Below are 20,022 nucleotides of genomic sequence, written 5' to 3'. Positions count from 1 at the left end.
TTACCAACTACTGAAGTGATACGAAATATTTCTCGTTTTGCATGCATGCCGTCCAACCAGGGACATGATAAAACTATAACGTCTAACCAGGGACGTTAACTTGAATTTTATACTAAAAAAATCATCAAGTAACTTAAATCAACAAATTGAAAGGTCACATACTAAGACCAAGACTTGATAAGTTAGGTAGTCGAATGAAAATGAAAGTTGAATATGATTATTTCTTTTTGTAGACATGTTATCATACTTCTCCTATATGCTTCTTGACCAAATGAATGACATATATATATGTTGAGCAAATTATTCTTGCATCCAAATACAGCTTAAATATATGTTAAATGTACATGACAAACGAACTTATATGAGTTTTGAAAATACTATTATAAAAGAAAAACACTGAAAACAACAAGTCCAATACTTACCAGTATGGGAAACTCCAATTAAGCACCCTATAATTAGGTTTTGCCTTTAAATGTTCGAACCATATAATTTATTTCTCATAATTAATGCTATTATTACAATAAAATACAAAAATATAGAAGTGAAATGCTAAAAAACCAACCACACCTTACATTAATAAAGATGCTACTCTTCCAATTACTTCATCCCCTATGCCTCTGCTTTAATCTAGTCAAAGTCACTTTAGTTACAATGCAAAGCTTCTCACATATAATATCAATCATAGAGAAATAAGCATTCCTCCAAGCATTACTGAGCAACAAAACACCACAAAAAACTGCAAAACCAAATAAATACCCCAGTACAACACTAAAGTATATCCATAGCCAATCAAACTTATCTTTAGGCCCTTCGTTATCCTTGTAATTTATTTCATTTGCGGAGCAGTTTCTCGTACTTGGTGGCCCGCAAAGATACGGATTGCCGATGTAAATGGATGGATCGTCAAGTGTCTGCAACTGATTTCCTGTTGGAATCACTCCCGAGAGATTATTATACGACAAATTTAAGTAGCTCAGAGAAGTCAATGCCGAGAGACTTTGCGGAATATTACCAGAGAGCTTATTCATTGCAAGGTCTAGCGATTCTAACGATCGCATTTCGCCGATTTTTTCTGGAATATGTCCAATCAAATTATTTCTCGATAAGTTTAAATATTGTTGTGTCTGCAGATCAGTAATCTCATCGGGGATCTCTCCACTTAGATTATTATTGGAAAGATCTATGCTTTCAAATAGATAGAGTATCTTCCAAATTGTAAGTTCCTCTCCCTTAATATCCAAGGATATACTAACTGAATAATATGCACTGATATTATTAATTCTATCTGTTCTGCCTTCTTTTAAAGCTTTCCAGCTGAAATTACCGAAGGATCGTGGTAATGGTCCTGATAAGTTATTGCCAGAAAGATCCAAAACTTGGAGAGAGCCAAGTTGCGCAATTTGCTCCGGAATGCCGCCAGAAAACATATTTGAACGTAACTGAAGAACCATAAGAAGAGTTAAACTTTCCCCGACCCAAAATGGTATTGTTCCAGAAAACTTATTATATCCGAGATCAAGGATAACCAAACCTGTGCAATTTTGCAACGAAGGAAATTCTCCAGAGAAACCATTACTATTAAATTTTAGCAGCGAAATATATTTTGACGAGCAAAGGGAGTCAGGGATACTCCCAACAAGATTATTTGTTGACACATCTATAACAGAAAGCTGCTCTTGTGACTTCCCGATACATTCAGGAATTTCTCCTGACAAGTTGTTGTTTGATAGATCGAGAACTCCCAAAAAAGTTGATTCACATAGAGCAGATGGTATACGACCACCAATGTCATTATTTGACAAGAATAAGTATTCTATCTGTGGCAATACAATGTTTGGAAGTACTCCAGTGAAAAAATTATTGGAGAGATCAATGATTAGAAGATTATGTGGTAGAGATGGTAGCGGGCCTTCAAATTGATTTGAGCTCAAATTCAAGTACCATAGCTTTGTAGAGCCCATCAATAATGGCAATCTCCCTTTTATTTGGTTTTCGGAAAGATGTACATAAGAAATAAAATGAGACATATTCCAAAACCAGCTAGGAAGAGTATCTGCAATTTTGCTTTTTGACAAATCCAGCCATTCAAGTTGCGATTGACTTTTGAGCCATGCTGGAAAATTGGGACCCAGTTGGCAGGAGGCTAGAAAAATCTCTTTAAGTTGGAAAGGAGGAACCCAATCATCGCGAACTCGCACAGTGAGAGCATTCAATGACAAGTCTAAGTATTGTATTTTTCTTAGGTAAGAAAGTTCAATATCAGATACGACACCATCCAATGAATTATTATATAGATATAGAGAAATTAAATTTGGAAGTTTCCAAACTCCTATAGGAATTGAACCACTGAGCAAGTTTGAACCGAGATCTATGTCTGTGAGGCTATTCATTTGTTCGAGCCATCCTGATAAATTCCCTCTGAAGTTATTGTCACTGAGATATAAAGTCTGTAAATTGTTGCGCACGCATCGTGGTAGCATCTCAACCCATTCCATGATTTCCCCACCAATACTGAAACTTGACAAATCTAGTGAACGCAAGTTGCATAAATATCTTAATGCTTTTGGATTCATACCTTTAAAATAATTACCTCCTAAGAAGAGAACATTAAGAGTACTCAAATGTAGAAGCTCATCAGAAATAACACCATAAAACTCATTGTATCTTAAGTCTAGATAAGTGATGCTTGTAAGATTCCGCAGCCATGTGGGTAAAGTGGAGTTTATGAAGTTATCTCCAAGATCAAGCACATTGAGAGTTGTAAGGTTGAAATGTGACAGAGATGTAGAAATGCCAGGAAGTGAACAGTCAACCAAATGTAGCACTTTCAACGAAGGAAGCATATTTACAGCATGCAACCAATCTGTAGAAGTATTCAGATTCACACCGCTCAAATCAAGATATTTTAAGGAAGATAAACGAGTGAGCCACAAAATGTCATCTACTCTAAGAGTGATGCCGGAAAAAGTGGAGTCAAAACTTAAATCAAGGTAGCGAAGTTTTGAGAGATTTCCAATTTGAGGGGGTATTGTTCCACCGAAATTTAAATAAGAGAGGTTGAGATATCTCAAGTTTTTGAATGAACCCAAGTATGGTGGGATGCTGTTTTCGCTGAAATTGTTCATGCTGAGATCTAAGTGCTCTAAATTGCTTAAAAGAAGTAAAGATGGATTGATCTCACCGCTCAAACATAACCATTCCCTGTATAATATATCATACGAGCCTCGGAGGCTGAGTTTCACAACATGGCCCGTGATATTGCTGCAGACGACTCCCCTCCATTTACAGCAATCTACGCCTTCCCATGAAGACAATAAATTCTGAGGATCAACCAAGCCGGCCTTAAACGTGAGGAGTGCGTTCCCCTCTATCTCCATGCAACCACTTGCCACAACGGTGTCGATGGCTAAAATCCACAGCAACAAAGAAAGAATAAGAGTAGCCATGAGACAGGTTGCGGACATGCACATTTAAACTAATATTAGAGTATTTATAGAGAAGGGTGGGGCACAAACTTTGGAATTTGGACATCCTTGAACCCCATTTGAGGCTTACTTAGAATGTAATTAATTTGGTCCAATCCCTTGAAAGTTTGCTTTATGGGTGTGTTTGGTTCGCACCTTTTTCATGCTGGAATCGGAATCGGAATAGACCAATATGTTTGTCCATATTTGGTATGTGGGATTAAATTTCACTTTTTTAAGTTTATTTGTTAATTAAAATATAAGTTTAACAGTAAACATTACATTTATAAATTTTAATTTTAATTTGCACGGCGTCGTACAAGTAAAAGATACAACCACAGTATATAAACATCCATATACAATTATCACATCACAGAAACCAATTCACATTCATTCAATCACAAGTTTACCATATTTTCTCATCATAAAACCACATCTATTAGTTTAAACGTTTTCCACATGGAAACTCATTTTGAAATACTAAAAGTCATGAAAATCGAAAAACTCTTTTTAAAACTGTTTCCCACACGAAAATTTTTTTCTTTAAAAACAAGTTATCACGATGGTAGAAAACCATTTTCATAATCTTACACGAAGGCACCATCGGTCTGAATGAATCAAACTGGGTTTTAAGCCTCCGATTTTCTAGGTTGAACCGCACTAGTCTGGGCACTGGATTACAGTTCGGCAAGAGCGACCAATTGATGCTAACCGAATTTTAAAATATTAATAGTTTCATTTGTATCTCCCTTCTAATAAATCCATAATTACATAAATGTTTGTCAACTATCAATATTAAAATATCTCTATAATTTAAGAAAAATATCAAAAAAACTGGTGAAAATTATCTTTAAAATTTACCAAAATTTTCACTTTACCCTTTATCTATTATTAAATAAATTTTTAATTAAGTTTAGTATTTATTTTAAATTAAAATATTATAAACAAAGTTGAATATATACAAAATTGATAGTAAATTGATAGTAATTCATCGAAACAAATTAAACTATATAAATACTGGACAAAAAAATATCAATTTAATTTAAACAAAGTAAACTAAAGAATTTATTCCCTAAAAAAATATATTATATATTAGTTTTTAATTTACCATTTTTATTTAAGAATATCATAAGGACCGAACAACATTAAATTAAACAAAAAATTAAACTTGAGTAGACGAAAAGGATTTTGAAAAGATTAAATCATGAGTATGGAGTTGCAGGCACGAACCTGCAATATGAAAATAGTACAGGGACTATCCCATACATTTTGCTCTTATTAAAGCATTGCTAGTCAAGTCAATAAGATAGACACCTTTCAATGAATCAAATTTATAAACACGGCAAAGACTCAGGCCAAGTGAGCTTTTATTTTTTTCCATTTTATTTACAAAATTTAATAACTGCATAAAAAATAAGAGTTGGATCCTCTTTTAGAAGTTTATGTAGCACACAGTAGAAAAGATTATTAAAAGAATCAACGACTAAGTGCGTGCTAGTTTTGCCGAAAGAGAAATTTAGACTGAAAAAAATTTTTAGTCGAACTAAAGTTTAAGTGAACATTTTTCTTTCCTATTATTTGATTTTATTATTGTGGAGTTGAAGTTTCTTTAGTTTAATTATTTGCTTGTCAAAAGTCACCGACGTAAAAGTTAAAATTCTTTAATTTTTGTATTTATTTTTTCAAAAATTATTAAGTTCCCATATGTTAATATTAAAGGAGCGAAAACAAGCTTCCCCATTTTGTTAATTTTTTGTCCTCACTCATTTTTTTTTTTCGTATTTGACTTCTGCTAATTATATTATTTTGGAGAGTTTGAGTTACAACCGAATTCATATTACCGTGAATCAAGCAACTGAGGTGGGCATTTACCGTCAAAAATCACTTAAATCCTCCCCATTTTCGGCGAGACAAACACACCGTTTGTTTGTTTCTTTGCTATCAAAATTTGGTGCTTTTGGGGAATTAGAAAAAGAAGATAATAGGGATAAATCCATTTCAACTTTTGGTTGTTTGAAAATAGCTGTCTAAAATTTAAAAATTTTATATTTATCACTAAAACTTTATATTTTTTTTGCAATTAATCACGTAAGTATATATATATTATATTTCATTAATTTAAAATGACTAACATTAGTTAAATTGTCGAGAAATAATAAAGAACACATGCTAGCTATATGCGTGTGTCTCTATTGTTGATAAACTGTAGGCAGTAGTTTTGTCCTTTTTCGTGTGTGCTGTCGTTCTTGATGTTTAACATTTTATGTTGGAATGTACGGGGTCTTAATGACCCTGCTAAGTATCATACTGTCAAGTCTGTTGTCGCTAGCTACTTCTGTTCTGTAGTTTGTATGCAAGAATCCAAAGTGGACTCTGTATCTCGGTCTTTTCTCCGCTCCTGCTGCGGCTCTAGCTTTGACAGGTGTCACTTTATACCGGCACTTGGAGCCTCCGGTGGAATTATTTTAATAATTTCATTTGCATCTCCTTTCTAATTAATCCATAATTATATAAATGTTTATCTCAAACTAAAGAAAAATATAAAAAAAAAAAACTGGTGAAATTTTTTTTTAAAATTTACCAAAATTTCACTTTATCCTTTAACTATTAAAAATAAATTATTAATATATACAAAATTGATATTAATTCATTGAAACAAATTAAACGATATAAATACTTGACAAAAAATATCAATTTAATTTAAACAAAGTAAACTAAAGGATTTATTCCCTGAAAAATATATTATATATTCGTTTCTAATTTACTATTTTTATTTAAGAATAACATAAGGACCGAACAGTATTAAATTAAAACAATTTAAAATTGAGTAGACGAAAAGGATTAATATAAATTAAATGATGAATATGGTCTTAGAGGGACGAACCTGCAATATCAAAATAGTACAGGGACTATCCCATACGTTTTGCACTTAAAGCATTGCTAGTCAAGTCAATATGACAGTCACCCTTCAATGAATCAAATTTATAAGCACAGCAAATAAGAGTCGTCTTATTAAATTCGCACTTTATTAAATTCACACTTTATTCGCACTTTATTAGAATTTTTTTCATTTATTTACAAAATTTGAAAGGTGCATACAAATAAGAGTCGTCTTATTAAATTCGCAAGTTGTTCATAAAATAGATGGACTGTGTGATTCATGTGTCAGATGAGATTTACGATGAGATTTACGATAAAAATGTGACACCCTATTAGTTTTACATTGGATGAAAATGAGATTGTTATTGGATACTATCGATAACATGGAGGCCTTCGTGCTACCAAGTTGTTTTCAATAATGCGGCTTCCAAATTGACAATCGGCCCGTTAGACTTGGTCTACACTATTGAATGTATTTGAAAACTAAATTTCATAATTTTTCGACATTATTTGGCTAGTGATTAAAAAGTCTCAAAATTGACAATTATAATGGTAGATGTGATGCGTTTGTGAATTTAACGGTGTAAAACACTCCAAATTTGATGAAATTTTTATAAAATTTTTTTTTTCACTATTTAGAATAAGATCAGTACCTCTGATCTTAAATTTAAGTCTTTTATCATTATTTTTATAAGATTTTTATTTTCAGTCGTTCATTTTTAGACTACTCGTTTAATAGGTAAATGATGCTGAAAAATTATGAAATTTAGTTTTCAAATATTTTTAATAGTGTAAATCAAGTCTAACGGATCGATCGTAGATTTGGAAGCTATATCATTGAATTGGAAGCCATATCATTAAAAACAACTTGGTAGCATGAGGCCTCCGTGCTATCGATAGTATACCAGCCTAGCTCTATATATATATATATATAGAGAGAGAGAGAGAGAGCTAGGCTTGATATACTAATGGTAGCACAGAGGCTTCCGTGTTACCAAGTTGTTTTCAATGATCTAGCTTCCAAATCAATGATTGTCTCTGTTAGACTGAATTTGACACTATTGAAAGTATTTAAAAACTAAATTTATATTTTCGGCATTATTTATCGATCAAACGAGTAGTCTAAAATTGAACGACTAAAAATAAAAATCTCATAAAAATGAATAATAAAAAACTTAAATTTAAGATCAGAGATACTGATCTTATAGCTAAATAGTAAAAAATAGTTTCTATAAAAATTTTATCAAATTTGGATTATTTTACACCGTTAAATTCACCAACCGTATCAAATCTATCATTAAAATTGTCAATTTTTGAGACCTTTTAATCACTAGCAACATAATGTCGAAAAAATATGAATTATAGTTTCAAATACTTTCAATAGTTATAGATCAAATCTAATGGAGGCTGATCGTCGATTTGGAAGCGCGCATCATTGAAAACAACTTGGTAGCACGAGGCCTCGTGCTATCGATAGTATACCAACCTAGCTCTTATATAATATATATATATATAGAGAGAGAGAGAGAGAGTAGAGAGAGGAGAGAGAGCTAGGCTGATATATAATGGTAGCACGGGGCTTCCGTGCTACCAAGTTGTTTTTCAATGATCTAGCTTACCAAATCAATGATCGACTCTGTATTGTTAACTTGATCTACACTATTGAAAGTATTTAAACAAATTTCATAATTTTTCGGCATTATTTATCGATCAAACGAGTAGTCTAAAATTGAACGACTAAAAATAAAAAATCTCATAAAAATGATGATAAAAAACTTGAATTTAAGATCAGAGATACTGATCTTACGCTAAATAGTAAAAAAAATTTCATAAAAATTTTATCAAATTTGGATTATTTTACACCTTAAATTCACAAGACATCAAATCTATCATTAAAATTATCAATTTTGAGGATTTTATCACTACAAATGATGTCGAAAAATTATGAAATATAGTTTCAAATACTTTCAATAGTATAGATCAAATCTAATGGAGCCTGATCGTCGATTTGGAAGCCGCATCATTGAAACAACTTGGTAGCACGAAGACTTCCGTACTACCGATAATATTACCAGCCTAGCTCATTATATATATATATATATATATAGAGAGAGAGAAGAGAGAGGGGGGGTAATATGAAGAGGATGAGTGAGATGATCTATGGAAGAGAGATGAGAGTGAGAGAGAAAGATGAGGAGAGATGAACCCGAGGAGAGAGAGAGAGAGAGTCGCGCTACTATACTACGATAGGTATCAAGTCCCTTGTACTATTGAGTTTTTTATCATTAGATTACTCTTTGATCATTTCCGCCCGTTAGATATACTATTAAAACCAACACCACTCAACCCTAGGGAACCACTATCAATTTAATCAGGGACCATATTATTCCTAACCGCACATATTTTATCCACAGCCAAAAACTCAATTAGTACCAAAGGATGGTAGTATTGTAGTATAGTAGGATAATTCTAATATATAGCTAATATATATATATATTATATATATATAGAGTAGGGCTAGGAATACTTTTACAATATCACCAATGTGATCACTAAGTGATTCTTGTGTGTTTTTAGCCATTGGATCTACTTTTGATTACTAATTAGTCCTTGGATCAAACACTTTTAATTCCACCTACACACCACTACCACACCTACACCATCATCTCAACTCACATCTCTCCATCCAAGGGCTAAAAACACACAAGTATCAACTTGGGTGATACTTTTACAAGTATTCTAGCTCTACTATATATATATATATATATATATATAAATAATATATTATATATATATATATATATATATATATATATATATATTATTATATATATATCTAATGTGTGTGTGTGTGTGTGTGTGTTTGATGCTGTATTTGAATTTGTATTTTAAAATTTAGATTTAATGTAATATATTTTGAAATATTGTAAAGAGAAAAAATTGTTTTGGGTTCGAGCTTGGTTTCGGGTTCTGGATTTTTGGTGGGGTTCGGTTTTGGTTATAGATTTTTAAAATCCGTCAAATTCGGATTCGGGTTCAAGTTTTGGGTTCGGTAGACGGGTTTGGGTTCGGATTTTTGAAAATCTATTCCAATTCCGACCCGCCGACATCTAAAGGTGTCGGTGGACCGAGTCGGGTTTGGATAGTTGATATACTGTACCCGTACCCTAAAAAGAAATGGTTAGAAAAAAAAAATACCCTACCTATTTAATTTCGGGTCGGGTCCGGATCTGGATATTTAAGTTACTAATATACCCATCGGGTCTATTTGAGCGGGTCTGGGTAGTGACTATTCGTTCAAAACCAGATACGAGTCGGGTACGGGTACCTGTATATATATTTTTTATAGGCTTTATTAAATTGTTTGGGCAAAATTTGTTTTGGCCATTATATTTACTGATTAGAAGTCTAAAATTCAAAATAATTTAATATGTAAACTTACAAAAATTAAAAATTATGATACCATATTACAGATAAATAGAATATAAGTTGTAGTAATTACTAATATTATATACTAACATTCAAAAAAAAAGGAGAAAAAAATAAAGATGAATCAGAAAATTTGTTAAATAGAATATTTATTAAAAAAAACTAGATTGTCTGACTATGATTGGAGAAGGGATTTGGAAATAGGGTCGTTGACCGGTTGTCTGAATTTCCGAATTGAGATTTTTTCTATTTTGAATTCGATAATTTGACCGGATTAGTCAACTTGGTCGGATCGTATTTTGGCACATCTTTACTGCTAAATAATATATAGGTGGAGACCAACTATGTAATTAACTGAAACCAAATAGCCTTATTAAGAAACTGTCTACGTAGTTGCCGAATAAACGAAGTAAAATTAAATTAGAGTCCCTCAACTTTCCGGAAAGTTTATTTTGCTCCTTAAACTTTTTAAATTCAATGTTTGGACACTGAATTTTCAAAAAAATGTCACTTTTGTCTTCATCTTAGCAGCAATAATTTTTTGTCCTCTAATAATAAATATGGATAAAAAGTAAAGTGAGCACTATAAAAAGTTTAGGGTTTTATTGCCGAGCATAAAAGTTTAAGGAGCAAAATGGAACTTGCCAAAAGTTCAGGGACTAGTATTGCAATTTACTCACTCAAATTACATTTCCCCACATCTCCTTCTTAATCTAATGAGTGTTAATGCAACAGCAACATAAAGCCTATCATACGTACGGTCGATCGCAGAGAAATAAGTATTTCTAAATGATCTACTTAACAAAAGAGCGCCAAAAAAAATCCAAAATCCTATTATAAATCCTAACACCACGCTAATGTATAGCCCTAATCTTTCAAACCGGTCATGCGACTCTTTGCCAAAAACAATAGTTGTTTCATTAGTGGAGCAACTCTGCGTAGTTGGTGACCCGCAAAGATATGGATTGCCAATATATATAGATGGATCGTTGAGAGTCTGCATTTGATTTCCTGATGGAATTTTTCCCGACAGATTATTATACGACACATTTAAACTGCTCAAATAATTCAGTGTAGCAAGACTTTGTGGAATAGTCCCAGAAAGCTTGTTTATTGCTACATCAAGTGATTCCAATTCATGCATCTTGCCGATTTGATCTGGAATATGTCCTGTCAAATGATTCATGGATAAGTTTAGATTTTGCAGTGCCTGTAAATCTCCTATCTCATCAGGGATCTCTCCATAGAGATTATTACAGGAAAGGTCAATGCTTTCGACAAGATAAAGAAGTTTCGAATATTCCCGTGCCTCTCCTTTTACAACTAAATATGCAGTGCCAGCTAAGACATCAAAGCTTCCATATCGAAAAAATAGCATGTGATCTGTAGGAACTCCTTTTTTCCAACTTAATTTTCCAATAGATCCGGGTATAGTTCCAGATAAGTTGTTGTGAGAAAGATCTAAGACTCGTAGATATCCAAGTTGTGTGATTTGCGATGGGATGCTACCTGAAAACCCATTTGAGCGCAAGATGAGCACCATGAGAACCAATAAGCTTTCCCCTATCCATTTAGGTATTGTTCCAGAAAAATTATTATTTCCAAGGTTAAGATTAACTAACTGTCGACAATATTGCAAAGAAGAAGGAATTTCCCCCGACAAGCGATTATTGCTTAAATCCAGTATCGAAAGAGCACGTAGTTTGCCGAGGGAGGTAGGAACATTTCCAGATAAAGTATTGCTCATCATATCAAGAACAAGAAGTTGATCTTGCAACATCCCTAGACACGAAGGAATTTCTCCTGATAGCTTGTTGTTCGATATATCGAGAACTTGCAATGAAGTTGATTCACATAAAGCGAATGGTAGGTTGCCGTCGAAACTATTATTAGAAAGAAGCAAATATTGTAACCTTAATAACGTAGCGTTCAGTATCGGTCCCACAAAAAAATTGTTGGACAAATCCAAGACAGAAAGAGTTTGCGGGAGAGCTGGCAATGGGCCTTCAAGTTGGCTTGAGCTCAAATTTAAATATAGTAGCATGACATGATCCAGTGTCAATGGTAATTTTCCTTTGATTTGATTATTGGAAATATGTACATAAGCTAAGGACCTGGACATATTCCAAAGCCAATTGGGAAGGGTATCAACAATTCCATTTTTTGATAAGCCAAGTTCTTCTAGTTGTGTCTGTCCTTGAAGCCAAGTAGGAAATTTAGGTCCCAGATTGCAAGAAGCCAAGTGAAGTGTTTTTAGTTGAAAAGGAGGAATCCAATCATGACTTATTTGCACGTTAAAGGAGTTATCTGCAAGGTCTAACCATTTTAGCCTCTGCAAGTGAGAAAGTTGGATTTCTGATATAGCGCCCTCGAAGAAATTACTTTGGAGATATAATCTAGTTAAGTTAGTAAGCCTCCAAACCCCAAGTGGGATGGTCCCATTTAGTGAGTTTCCAGTGAGGTCTATTTCAGTTAGGCTAGTCATGTTCTCCAGCCAACCTGATAAATTACCGCTTAACTCGTTTTTCCGACAATACAAAATTTGTAAATTTTGTTGCATGCAGCTCGGTAATCTCTCTACCCATTTATTTATTTCTCCACTAAAACCAACTCCACTCAAATCCAAAGTATTTAAGCTACAAAGATTAGTAAATGCTTTTGGTGACAAGCCTTCGAAATTGTTAGATCCTAAAGAAAGAACATTTAAGGTCTTCAGGCAACTCAATTCATCAGGAATAAAGCCATGAAACTCATTGAGGGAAAGGTCAAGATGAGTGATGCTAGTAAGATTCCATAGCCATCTAGGCAAGGTAGAGTTGATGTTGTTGCCTGCAATTTTGAGGACTCCAAGAGTTGTAATGTTGAGATATGGTAGGGAAATGGGAATTGTGGGAAGACTAGTCATGCTCATATCAAGATATTTCAACAATGGCAGCATGTTTATTGCTTGTAACCAATATGTAGTGGAACTCATGTTAACAAAACTTAAATCCAAATAATGCAAAGAAGTCAGACGGGCAAGCCACCAGAAGTTATCTACTCCCATATTGTAAACATCACAATCAAAAGACTTGAGGTCGAGATAACGAAGTTTTGAGAGATTTCCAAGTTGAGAAGGCACCATTGAATTGAAACAAGCTCCAGAGAGGTTAAGATACCTCAATTTTTTTAAAGAACCAAAGTATTCTGGGATGCGAATCTCACTGAAATTGTTCAAATTGAGATCTAAGTGCTCCAAATGATTTAAGAGAAGCAAAGATGGACTAATCTTACCACCCAATCCTGACGGTCTTTTACCATAAGGAAAGTAATCAATTTTGTCGTAGGAGTTTCGCAGGTTGAGCTTCAAAATGTGACCGGTTGTATTGCTACAAACGACTCCCTTCCATGCACAGCAGTTTTGGCTTTTCCACGAGGCTAAGCGGTTGCGAGGATCGATTAGATCTGCTTTGAAAGCTAGCAATGCATTTCTCTCGGTCTCGAAGCACCCGCTTGCCACAAATGCTTGGATGCCTATGAGCAAAAGCAGAAAAAAAATTGGAGGAGCCATATATATTGTCTCACGTTTTCTTTTTCTGTTTTAAAGAAATGACAACTAACTAAGTTGGAATTAAAGGCTATGAATTGATCATCAAAACTGGAGAATATATAGTGATCGATGGCCCTGGTGCTTGGACTTGCAAAAGCATTTAGACTCTTCAAAAAGTATCTATCTAATTTGTTGGTTTTCTTTGAATGAAAATGGAGACTTTTACTATTGCAAGAATTTGTTACTCAAGTTAAAATGGACCTACTAAATAAGCATCATGAAGTAGATCTGTATTCATGGTGAAGTTCCACACACGTGTGTAGACTTTTGGGTATGCTTGGTTTGTGTTATAGAAATTTTTTAGAATTTCTAGAGTTGTATTATCCGAAAACTGTATTATTTGCTAAATTTTTACCGACGCGAACTGAACGCATCCTAATAGTCTTTAGACTTTTCCCAAAAAACACCTACTTGGTTGGTTTACTTTGAATTATTACAAGGAATTTTACTATTCTATGTAACTGCCAACTTAATTAATATGGTCCTATCAAATGAGCATCATAATATAAACTAATCTAGAGGCAAAACATAAGATTTTGGGCCTTCCTATGAAAATGTAGTCATGGGAATCCTTTACTTTGAACATGTGAGAGGAAAACACATAAGATTATGGACCTTACTAAGAAAAATATAAAACACATGGTAAGAGTACTTCTATATTATGTTCAATCGGATCGATTTGATGGGTAATATATTTAATAGCAAAGTGATCAATTCTTTCCCCTTTTCTAGATGCCTAAATAAAGATTATTATATGATCCTTCCTATTGCTTAGTCATATTTTACCACATGGATGCAGTAGGATTGTGGGCTTTTCTACGAAAATGTAGATATTTGTTTCATTTAAATTTTAATTCTCAAGTTTAAATTTAAATCCAAATCATAAATTTAATTTGTATTTTGAACAACAAAATTAGTTCTCAGTTAATTTCAAGTTTAAAAATTTGAATATGAATTTTATTTAAATGACTGTATTGGTAACAATTTTTTTTTTCCCGCCCAAACAATAAAAAATATGAATGCCATTCCAATTTTGATTGCTATGCTATTCTAAACTAATACACGAGGAGATTGCACTATTCCATTTTCAATTCCGATCTATTCCGATTTCTTTTCCAATTTCGAGTTCTATTTTGAATTAATCATACACCTAGATTTTTGTTTTCGTACATATGTGATGCGCTACTTTCCAGAGGAGTCATCTATTATAGAACCACTCTAGTCTTATCTCGCTTAACTCTTTTATTCTCTTGAGCCTATTTACCATACAAAATGCTATGATTGGATCAAGAGGTTTAGTACTATTATACCTTATATATATGACTATTTTCAATTTTCAATTTCAGTCTATACTGATTTCTTTTCTAATTTCGAGATCTATTTTGAATTAATAGTGGCCATAGATTTTTGTTTTTATATGTGTGAGACCCTACTTCCCAGAGGGGTCAACCATCCTAGAACTATCCTAATCCTTGCACACTTAATACTCTTAATCTCTTAGTAGTATAGCTGGATTAAGAGATTTAATACTACTGTATATATATCTTACATATAGGATTGTTCCAAATCCTGGGTGTCCCATTCTTCTCCCTTTAAGTCTTGATGTTCTTGTCAGGTTCAAGTACACTCACAAACACTAAGCTATCGCTAGGCTTAGCCAACGTTATGGGGAGCAGCGTTCCACCCACAACGGTTGTCACCAGGGAGCCGCGCTTTGCCCCCCTGTACAACCATAACTCAGTCGTGACTTATGTTACACTTCTAGCAGGTTATTGGCTCTGATATCAATTGTGATGCCCCATTTTTCAGAGAGGTCGCCGATCTTAGAGCTACTCTAACCCTAGCACATTCAATTCACTTAACCTTTTGGGACTAGCTAACGCGCAAAATACTATATCGGACTATTCCAAATCCTGGGGTGTCACAGTAAAGTCGCAGAACTCACCAAATTGATTTAGATGGAAGAGAAAAATTCCTAAAATTGCCGGTCTTCTCATAGAAAATGTACATTCATGTTTGTTTGGATTATTCCCGAGTTTTTTCTGTTATATCGATTTGGTGGGTAATGCCGTATTAATTAGAGTGATCAATTTGTTGGGTAACGTAGCAATTCCTTTGCTACTGATTTTTTATTCCACCTCAACACCTCACATATTGACTTTGTGCCTGATAAGTCACTCTCATTTCATTTTAGTTACGAGGACATTAATTTAATAATTAACAAATTTTGCCTCGATTTTTCTTTTTTAATTACGCAATACTTTTACCAATAGTAGCAAATTTCAGCTTTTTCAGCAATTAATTAATTAGAAAAAAAATATTATTTGAACTATTTAGTAAAATTTATGGAGAAATCAGGTAATAATTAATTTGTGCGGCCTATTTATATGGTCAATTTTTTGTACTCAACGTGTTTAAAATCTAAAGAAATGAAAATAAAAAATCCGACCGTCTTGACACGGCCCATAATTTTGTCTGTGCCCGACCGACATGACCGACATAACATCTCTAAACATAAGTCCTTCAACTTTCTAGCAGATTTTATTCTAGGTCTTAAACTTTTTAAATTCAATATTCAAACACCAAATTTTCATAATTATTTGACTTCACAGTCGTAATCTTAGAAAATAATAATTTTTTTTCTCTAAATATGAATAAGAAGTAAAGTGAGCACTTTTCAAGAGTTTAGGGTTTCAATTAGCGAGCAGAAAAATTCTAGGACCAAAATGGAACTAGCCAAAAGTTCAGGGACTAGTGTTGCAATTTACACATCAAAATTAAACACAGCTCCAGTGATTCCAAAAACAGCAATCATTTCAGCACTGCATGCTAGTACATTAACTTTGTAAATTGAAACACAATATTCAGTTTTTTCAAGCATCATAAAATGCAACTGCAGAAAACTACACTTCCCCAAATCTCCTCCTGAATCTAATGAGTGTTAATGCAACAGCAACATAAAGTCTATCATACGTGCAGTCGATCGCAGAGAAATAAGAAATTCTCAATGATCTACTTAACAAAAGAACACCACAGAAAATCCAAAATTCTATTATAAATCCTAACACCACACTAATGTATAGCCCTAATCTTTCAAACCGGCCATGCGACTTTTTCCCAACAACATGAGTTGTTTCATTACTGGAGCAACTTTGCGTAGTTGGCGGCCCACAAAGATATGGATTGCCGATGTATATAGATGGATCGTCGAGAGTCTGCAGTTGATATCCTGACGGAATTTTTCCTGACAGATTATTATACGACACATTTAAGTGGCTCAAATAATTCAGTGTAGCAAGACTTTGTGGAATAGTCCCAGAAAGGTTGTTCATTGCTACATCAAGGGACTCCAATTCATGCATCATGCCGATTTGATCTGGAATATGTCCTGTCAAAAGATTCATCGATAAGTTCAGATTCTGCAGTGCCTGTAAATCTCCGATCTCATCAGGGATCTCTCCATATAGATCATTGCAAGAAAGGTCAATACTTTCGAAAAGATAAAGAAGTTTCGCATAATCCCGTGTCTCTCCTTTTACGACAAAATATAAGCTGCCCATGAGGCCTTCATCACTTTCATCTTCCAAATACCGTATGTAATCCTCCGGAATTCCTTTTTCCGAAGCAGTCGAACTAAATTTTCCAATAGATCGAGGTATAGTTCCAGATAAGTTGTTGTGAGAGAGATCTAAGATTCGAAGATACCCGAGTCGTACAATTTCCGAAGGAATGCTACCAAGAAACGCATTTGAGCGCAAGCTGAGCACCATGAGAACTGATAAGCTCTGTCCAATCCATTCAGGTATTGTTCCAGAAAAATTATTATATCCAAGGTCGAGAATAATTAACTCCGCACAATGCTGCAAAGAAGAAGGAATTTCTCCTGACAAGCTATTATTTCTTAAATTCAATATCGAAAGACCCGTTTGTTTGCCGAGGGAGGCGGGAATTTGTCCAGATAAATTATTGTTCATCGTATCCAGAATAAGAAGCTGATCTTGCGACATCCCTAAACACGGAGGAATTTCTCCTGATAGCTTGTTGTTTGATATATCAAGAACTAGTAATGAAGTTGATTCGCATAAAGAGACTGGTACATTGCCGTCGAAACTATTATTAGAAAGAAGCAAATACTCTAAACTCGATAGCGTAGAGTTTGGTATCGGTCCCGTAAAAAAATTGTTGGACAGATCCAGGACAGTAGGAGTTTGCGGAAGAGCTGGCAATGGGCCTTCAAACTGGTTTGAGCTCAAATTTAGATACCGTAGCATGACACGGTTCAGTGACAATGGTAATTTTCCTTTGATTTGGTTATACGAGAGATCGATTACTTCTAGGGAACTGGACATATTCCAAAGCCAATCAGGAAGTGTATCTACAATTTTAGTTTTCGACAAGTTTATCTCTCCGAGTTGGGTCTGTCCTTGCAGCCAAGGAGGAAATTTCGGTCCCAGATTGCAGGAAGCCAATTTGAGTCCCTTCAGCTGAAAAGGAGGGGTCCAGTCATGACTCATAACTTGCACATGTAAGGAGTTATATGAAAGTGATAACCATTTTATTCTCTTTAAGTAGGAAAGTTCGATTTCTGTTACGACACCCTCGAGGAAATTACTTTCGAGATATAATGCAGTTAAGTTAGGAAGCCTCCAGACTCCAATTGGGACGGTCCCGTTTAGCGAGTTTCCAGAAAGGTCTATATTAGTTAGACTGGTCATGCGCTCTAGCCAACCTGACAAGTTCCCCCTCAATTTGTTATCTGCAAAACGTAAAATCTGTAGATTTTGTTGCGTGCAGCTCGACAATCTCTCCACTGATCTAATTCCTCGTCCGGTGAAACCAACGCTGTTCAAATCCAGAGTGCTCAAGTTGCAGAGATTATTAAATGCTTTCGGTGACACGCCTTTGAAATTATTATATCTCAAGAGAAGGACTTTTAGAGACTTTAGGAAACTCAATTCAGAAGGAATGAAACCATGGAATTGATTGAAAGAAAGGTCGAGGTAAGTGATGCCGGTAAGGTTCCATATCCATCTAGGTATGGTGGAGTTGATGTTGTTGCTTGCGATTTTGAGGACTCTAAGACTCGTAATGTTGATATGCGGTAGAGAAATCGGTATTACGGAAGGATTAGTGTAGGTAATATCAAGATATGTCAAAGATGGCAGCTTGTTTATTGCTTGAAACCAATCTGTAGCAATACTCATGTTGACAAAACTCATATCAAGATAACGCAGAGAAGACAGATGAGCGACCCACGCGAAGTTGTCTACTGCAATATTGTAAGCCTCACAACCGATAGAATTTATGTCAAGATAATGAAGGTTTGAGAGATTTCCGAGTTGAGGAGGTACCGTTCCACCGAAACAAGCTCGAGAGAGGTTAAGATACCGTAAATTTTTCAGAGAACCAAAGTACGCAGGGATGCGAATCCTGTTGAAATTGTTCGAGCTGAGATCTAAGTGCTTCAGATGATTTAAGAGAAGCAGAGATGGACTGATCTTACCACTCAAAGCGAGCGATGGTCTTTTATTAATCGTTATAGGAGTTTCGCAGGTTGAGTTTCAGAACATGACCGGTTGTGTTGCTGCAAATGACACCCCTCCATTTGCAGCAGTCTTGGCCTTCCCACGAGGACAGGTGGTTGCCAGGATCAGTTAGGCCCGCTTTGACAGCCAGCAGTGCATTTCTCTCGGTCTCGACGCACCCGCTTGCTGCAAATGCCCAGATGCCTATGACCAAAAGCACAAAAAAAATTGGAGGCATACTGTTCTAAACAAGTAGTAACTAATTAAGTTGGAAGGTTATGAATGGATCATCAAAAACTGGAGACTATATATATCTATCTAGATATTAACTATAAACAAAAATATTTGGTGGGTTTTCCTCACCATTCCTACCAAGGGTATATTGGTAAATTACTACCGAGGGTATATTTTATTATTTAAAAATAATAAAATAGTTGAGAACGTAGGCAATAGTTTTTCCTTTGAAAATAAATGGGTAAAGTTGTAAAGAAGAATTGTGTTTGTCAATAACATTTTGCCTTCGAAATTTAAGATAAATTTTTTAGTGTAAAATTTTTAAAGTGCTAGAATTTATAGTTGCTTTGTTTATTTTTACATATTTAATTACTAAATTTCATGCAATTAGCTTAAATTTCGAAGGCAAAATGTTATTGACAAACACAATTCTTCTTTACAACTTTACCCATTTATTTTCAAAGGAAAAACTATTGCCTACGTTCTCAACTATTTTATTATTTTTAAATAACAAAATATACCCTTGGTAGTAATTTACCAATATACCCTTGGTAGGAGTGGTGAGGAAAACCCACCAAAAGATTAAAATAAAACCACACGGCACTAAATTTGTGCTACTAAAATGAGAAAATGTGAAAATACAAGAGTGGTATTTGAAAATTTTCGATTATAAAAAGAAAGTCTATCACAGTACTTATTCTATCAAGTACAATGGTTTGCAATGTTCAAAATGCAAGAACTAAGCATACAAATATTAATAATAAACTGCATATATGTAACTATAATTCAAAAACGAGAGTACTTATTTTTTTTAACTATATTTTAAACACAATGGTTCGCAATGATCAGTACTAAAAAAGTAGTTAAAAAATGTACTGATTAAGAATTGTTTTATAAACTT

General features: G+C 34.2%; 3 protein-coding genes across 3 annotated transcripts; all 3 read right to left on the bottom strand.

Annotated features, from left to right (window-relative positions):
- Positions 1 to 562: 562 nt before the first annotated feature.
- LOC109704297 (LRR receptor-like serine/threonine-protein kinase GSO2) lies at positions 563 to 3,446 on the bottom strand. Its single transcript, XM_020225055.1, has one exon. The coding sequence runs from the start codon at positions 3,444 to 3,446 to the stop codon at positions 603 to 605; it is 2,844 nt and encodes a 947-aa protein (XP_020080644.1). The 3' UTR covers positions 563 to 602.
- Positions 3,447 to 10,357: 6,911 nt separating this feature from the next.
- LOC109704295 (LRR receptor-like serine/threonine-protein kinase GSO2) lies at positions 10,358 to 13,323 on the bottom strand. The gene has a single exon (XM_020225053.1). It carries the CDS (start codon positions 13,321 to 13,323, stop codon positions 10,459 to 10,461), a length of 2,865 nt encoding a protein of 954 aa, XP_020080642.1. The 3' UTR covers positions 10,358 to 10,458.
- Positions 13,324 to 16,155: 2,832 nt separating this feature from the next.
- On the bottom strand, positions 16,156 to 18,772 carry LOC109704294 (LRR receptor-like serine/threonine-protein kinase GSO1). Its single transcript, XM_020225052.1, has one exon. The coding sequence runs from the start codon at positions 18,579 to 18,581 to the stop codon at positions 16,266 to 16,268; it is 2,316 nt and encodes a 771-aa protein (XP_020080641.1). The 5' UTR covers positions 18,582 to 18,772; the 3' UTR covers positions 16,156 to 16,265.
- Positions 18,773 to 20,022: the final 1,250 nt, after the last annotated feature.

The sequence above is a fragment of the Ananas comosus genome, unplaced genomic scaffold (genome assembly GCF_001540865.1).
Source record: "Ananas comosus cultivar F153 unplaced genomic scaffold, ASM154086v1, whole genome shotgun sequence".
Taxonomy (NCBI): domain Eukaryota; kingdom Viridiplantae; phylum Streptophyta; class Magnoliopsida; order Poales; family Bromeliaceae; genus Ananas; species Ananas comosus.
The sequence above is the reverse complement of the archived record's forward strand: the minus strand, read 5'-3'. Positions and strand labels throughout refer to the sequence as shown.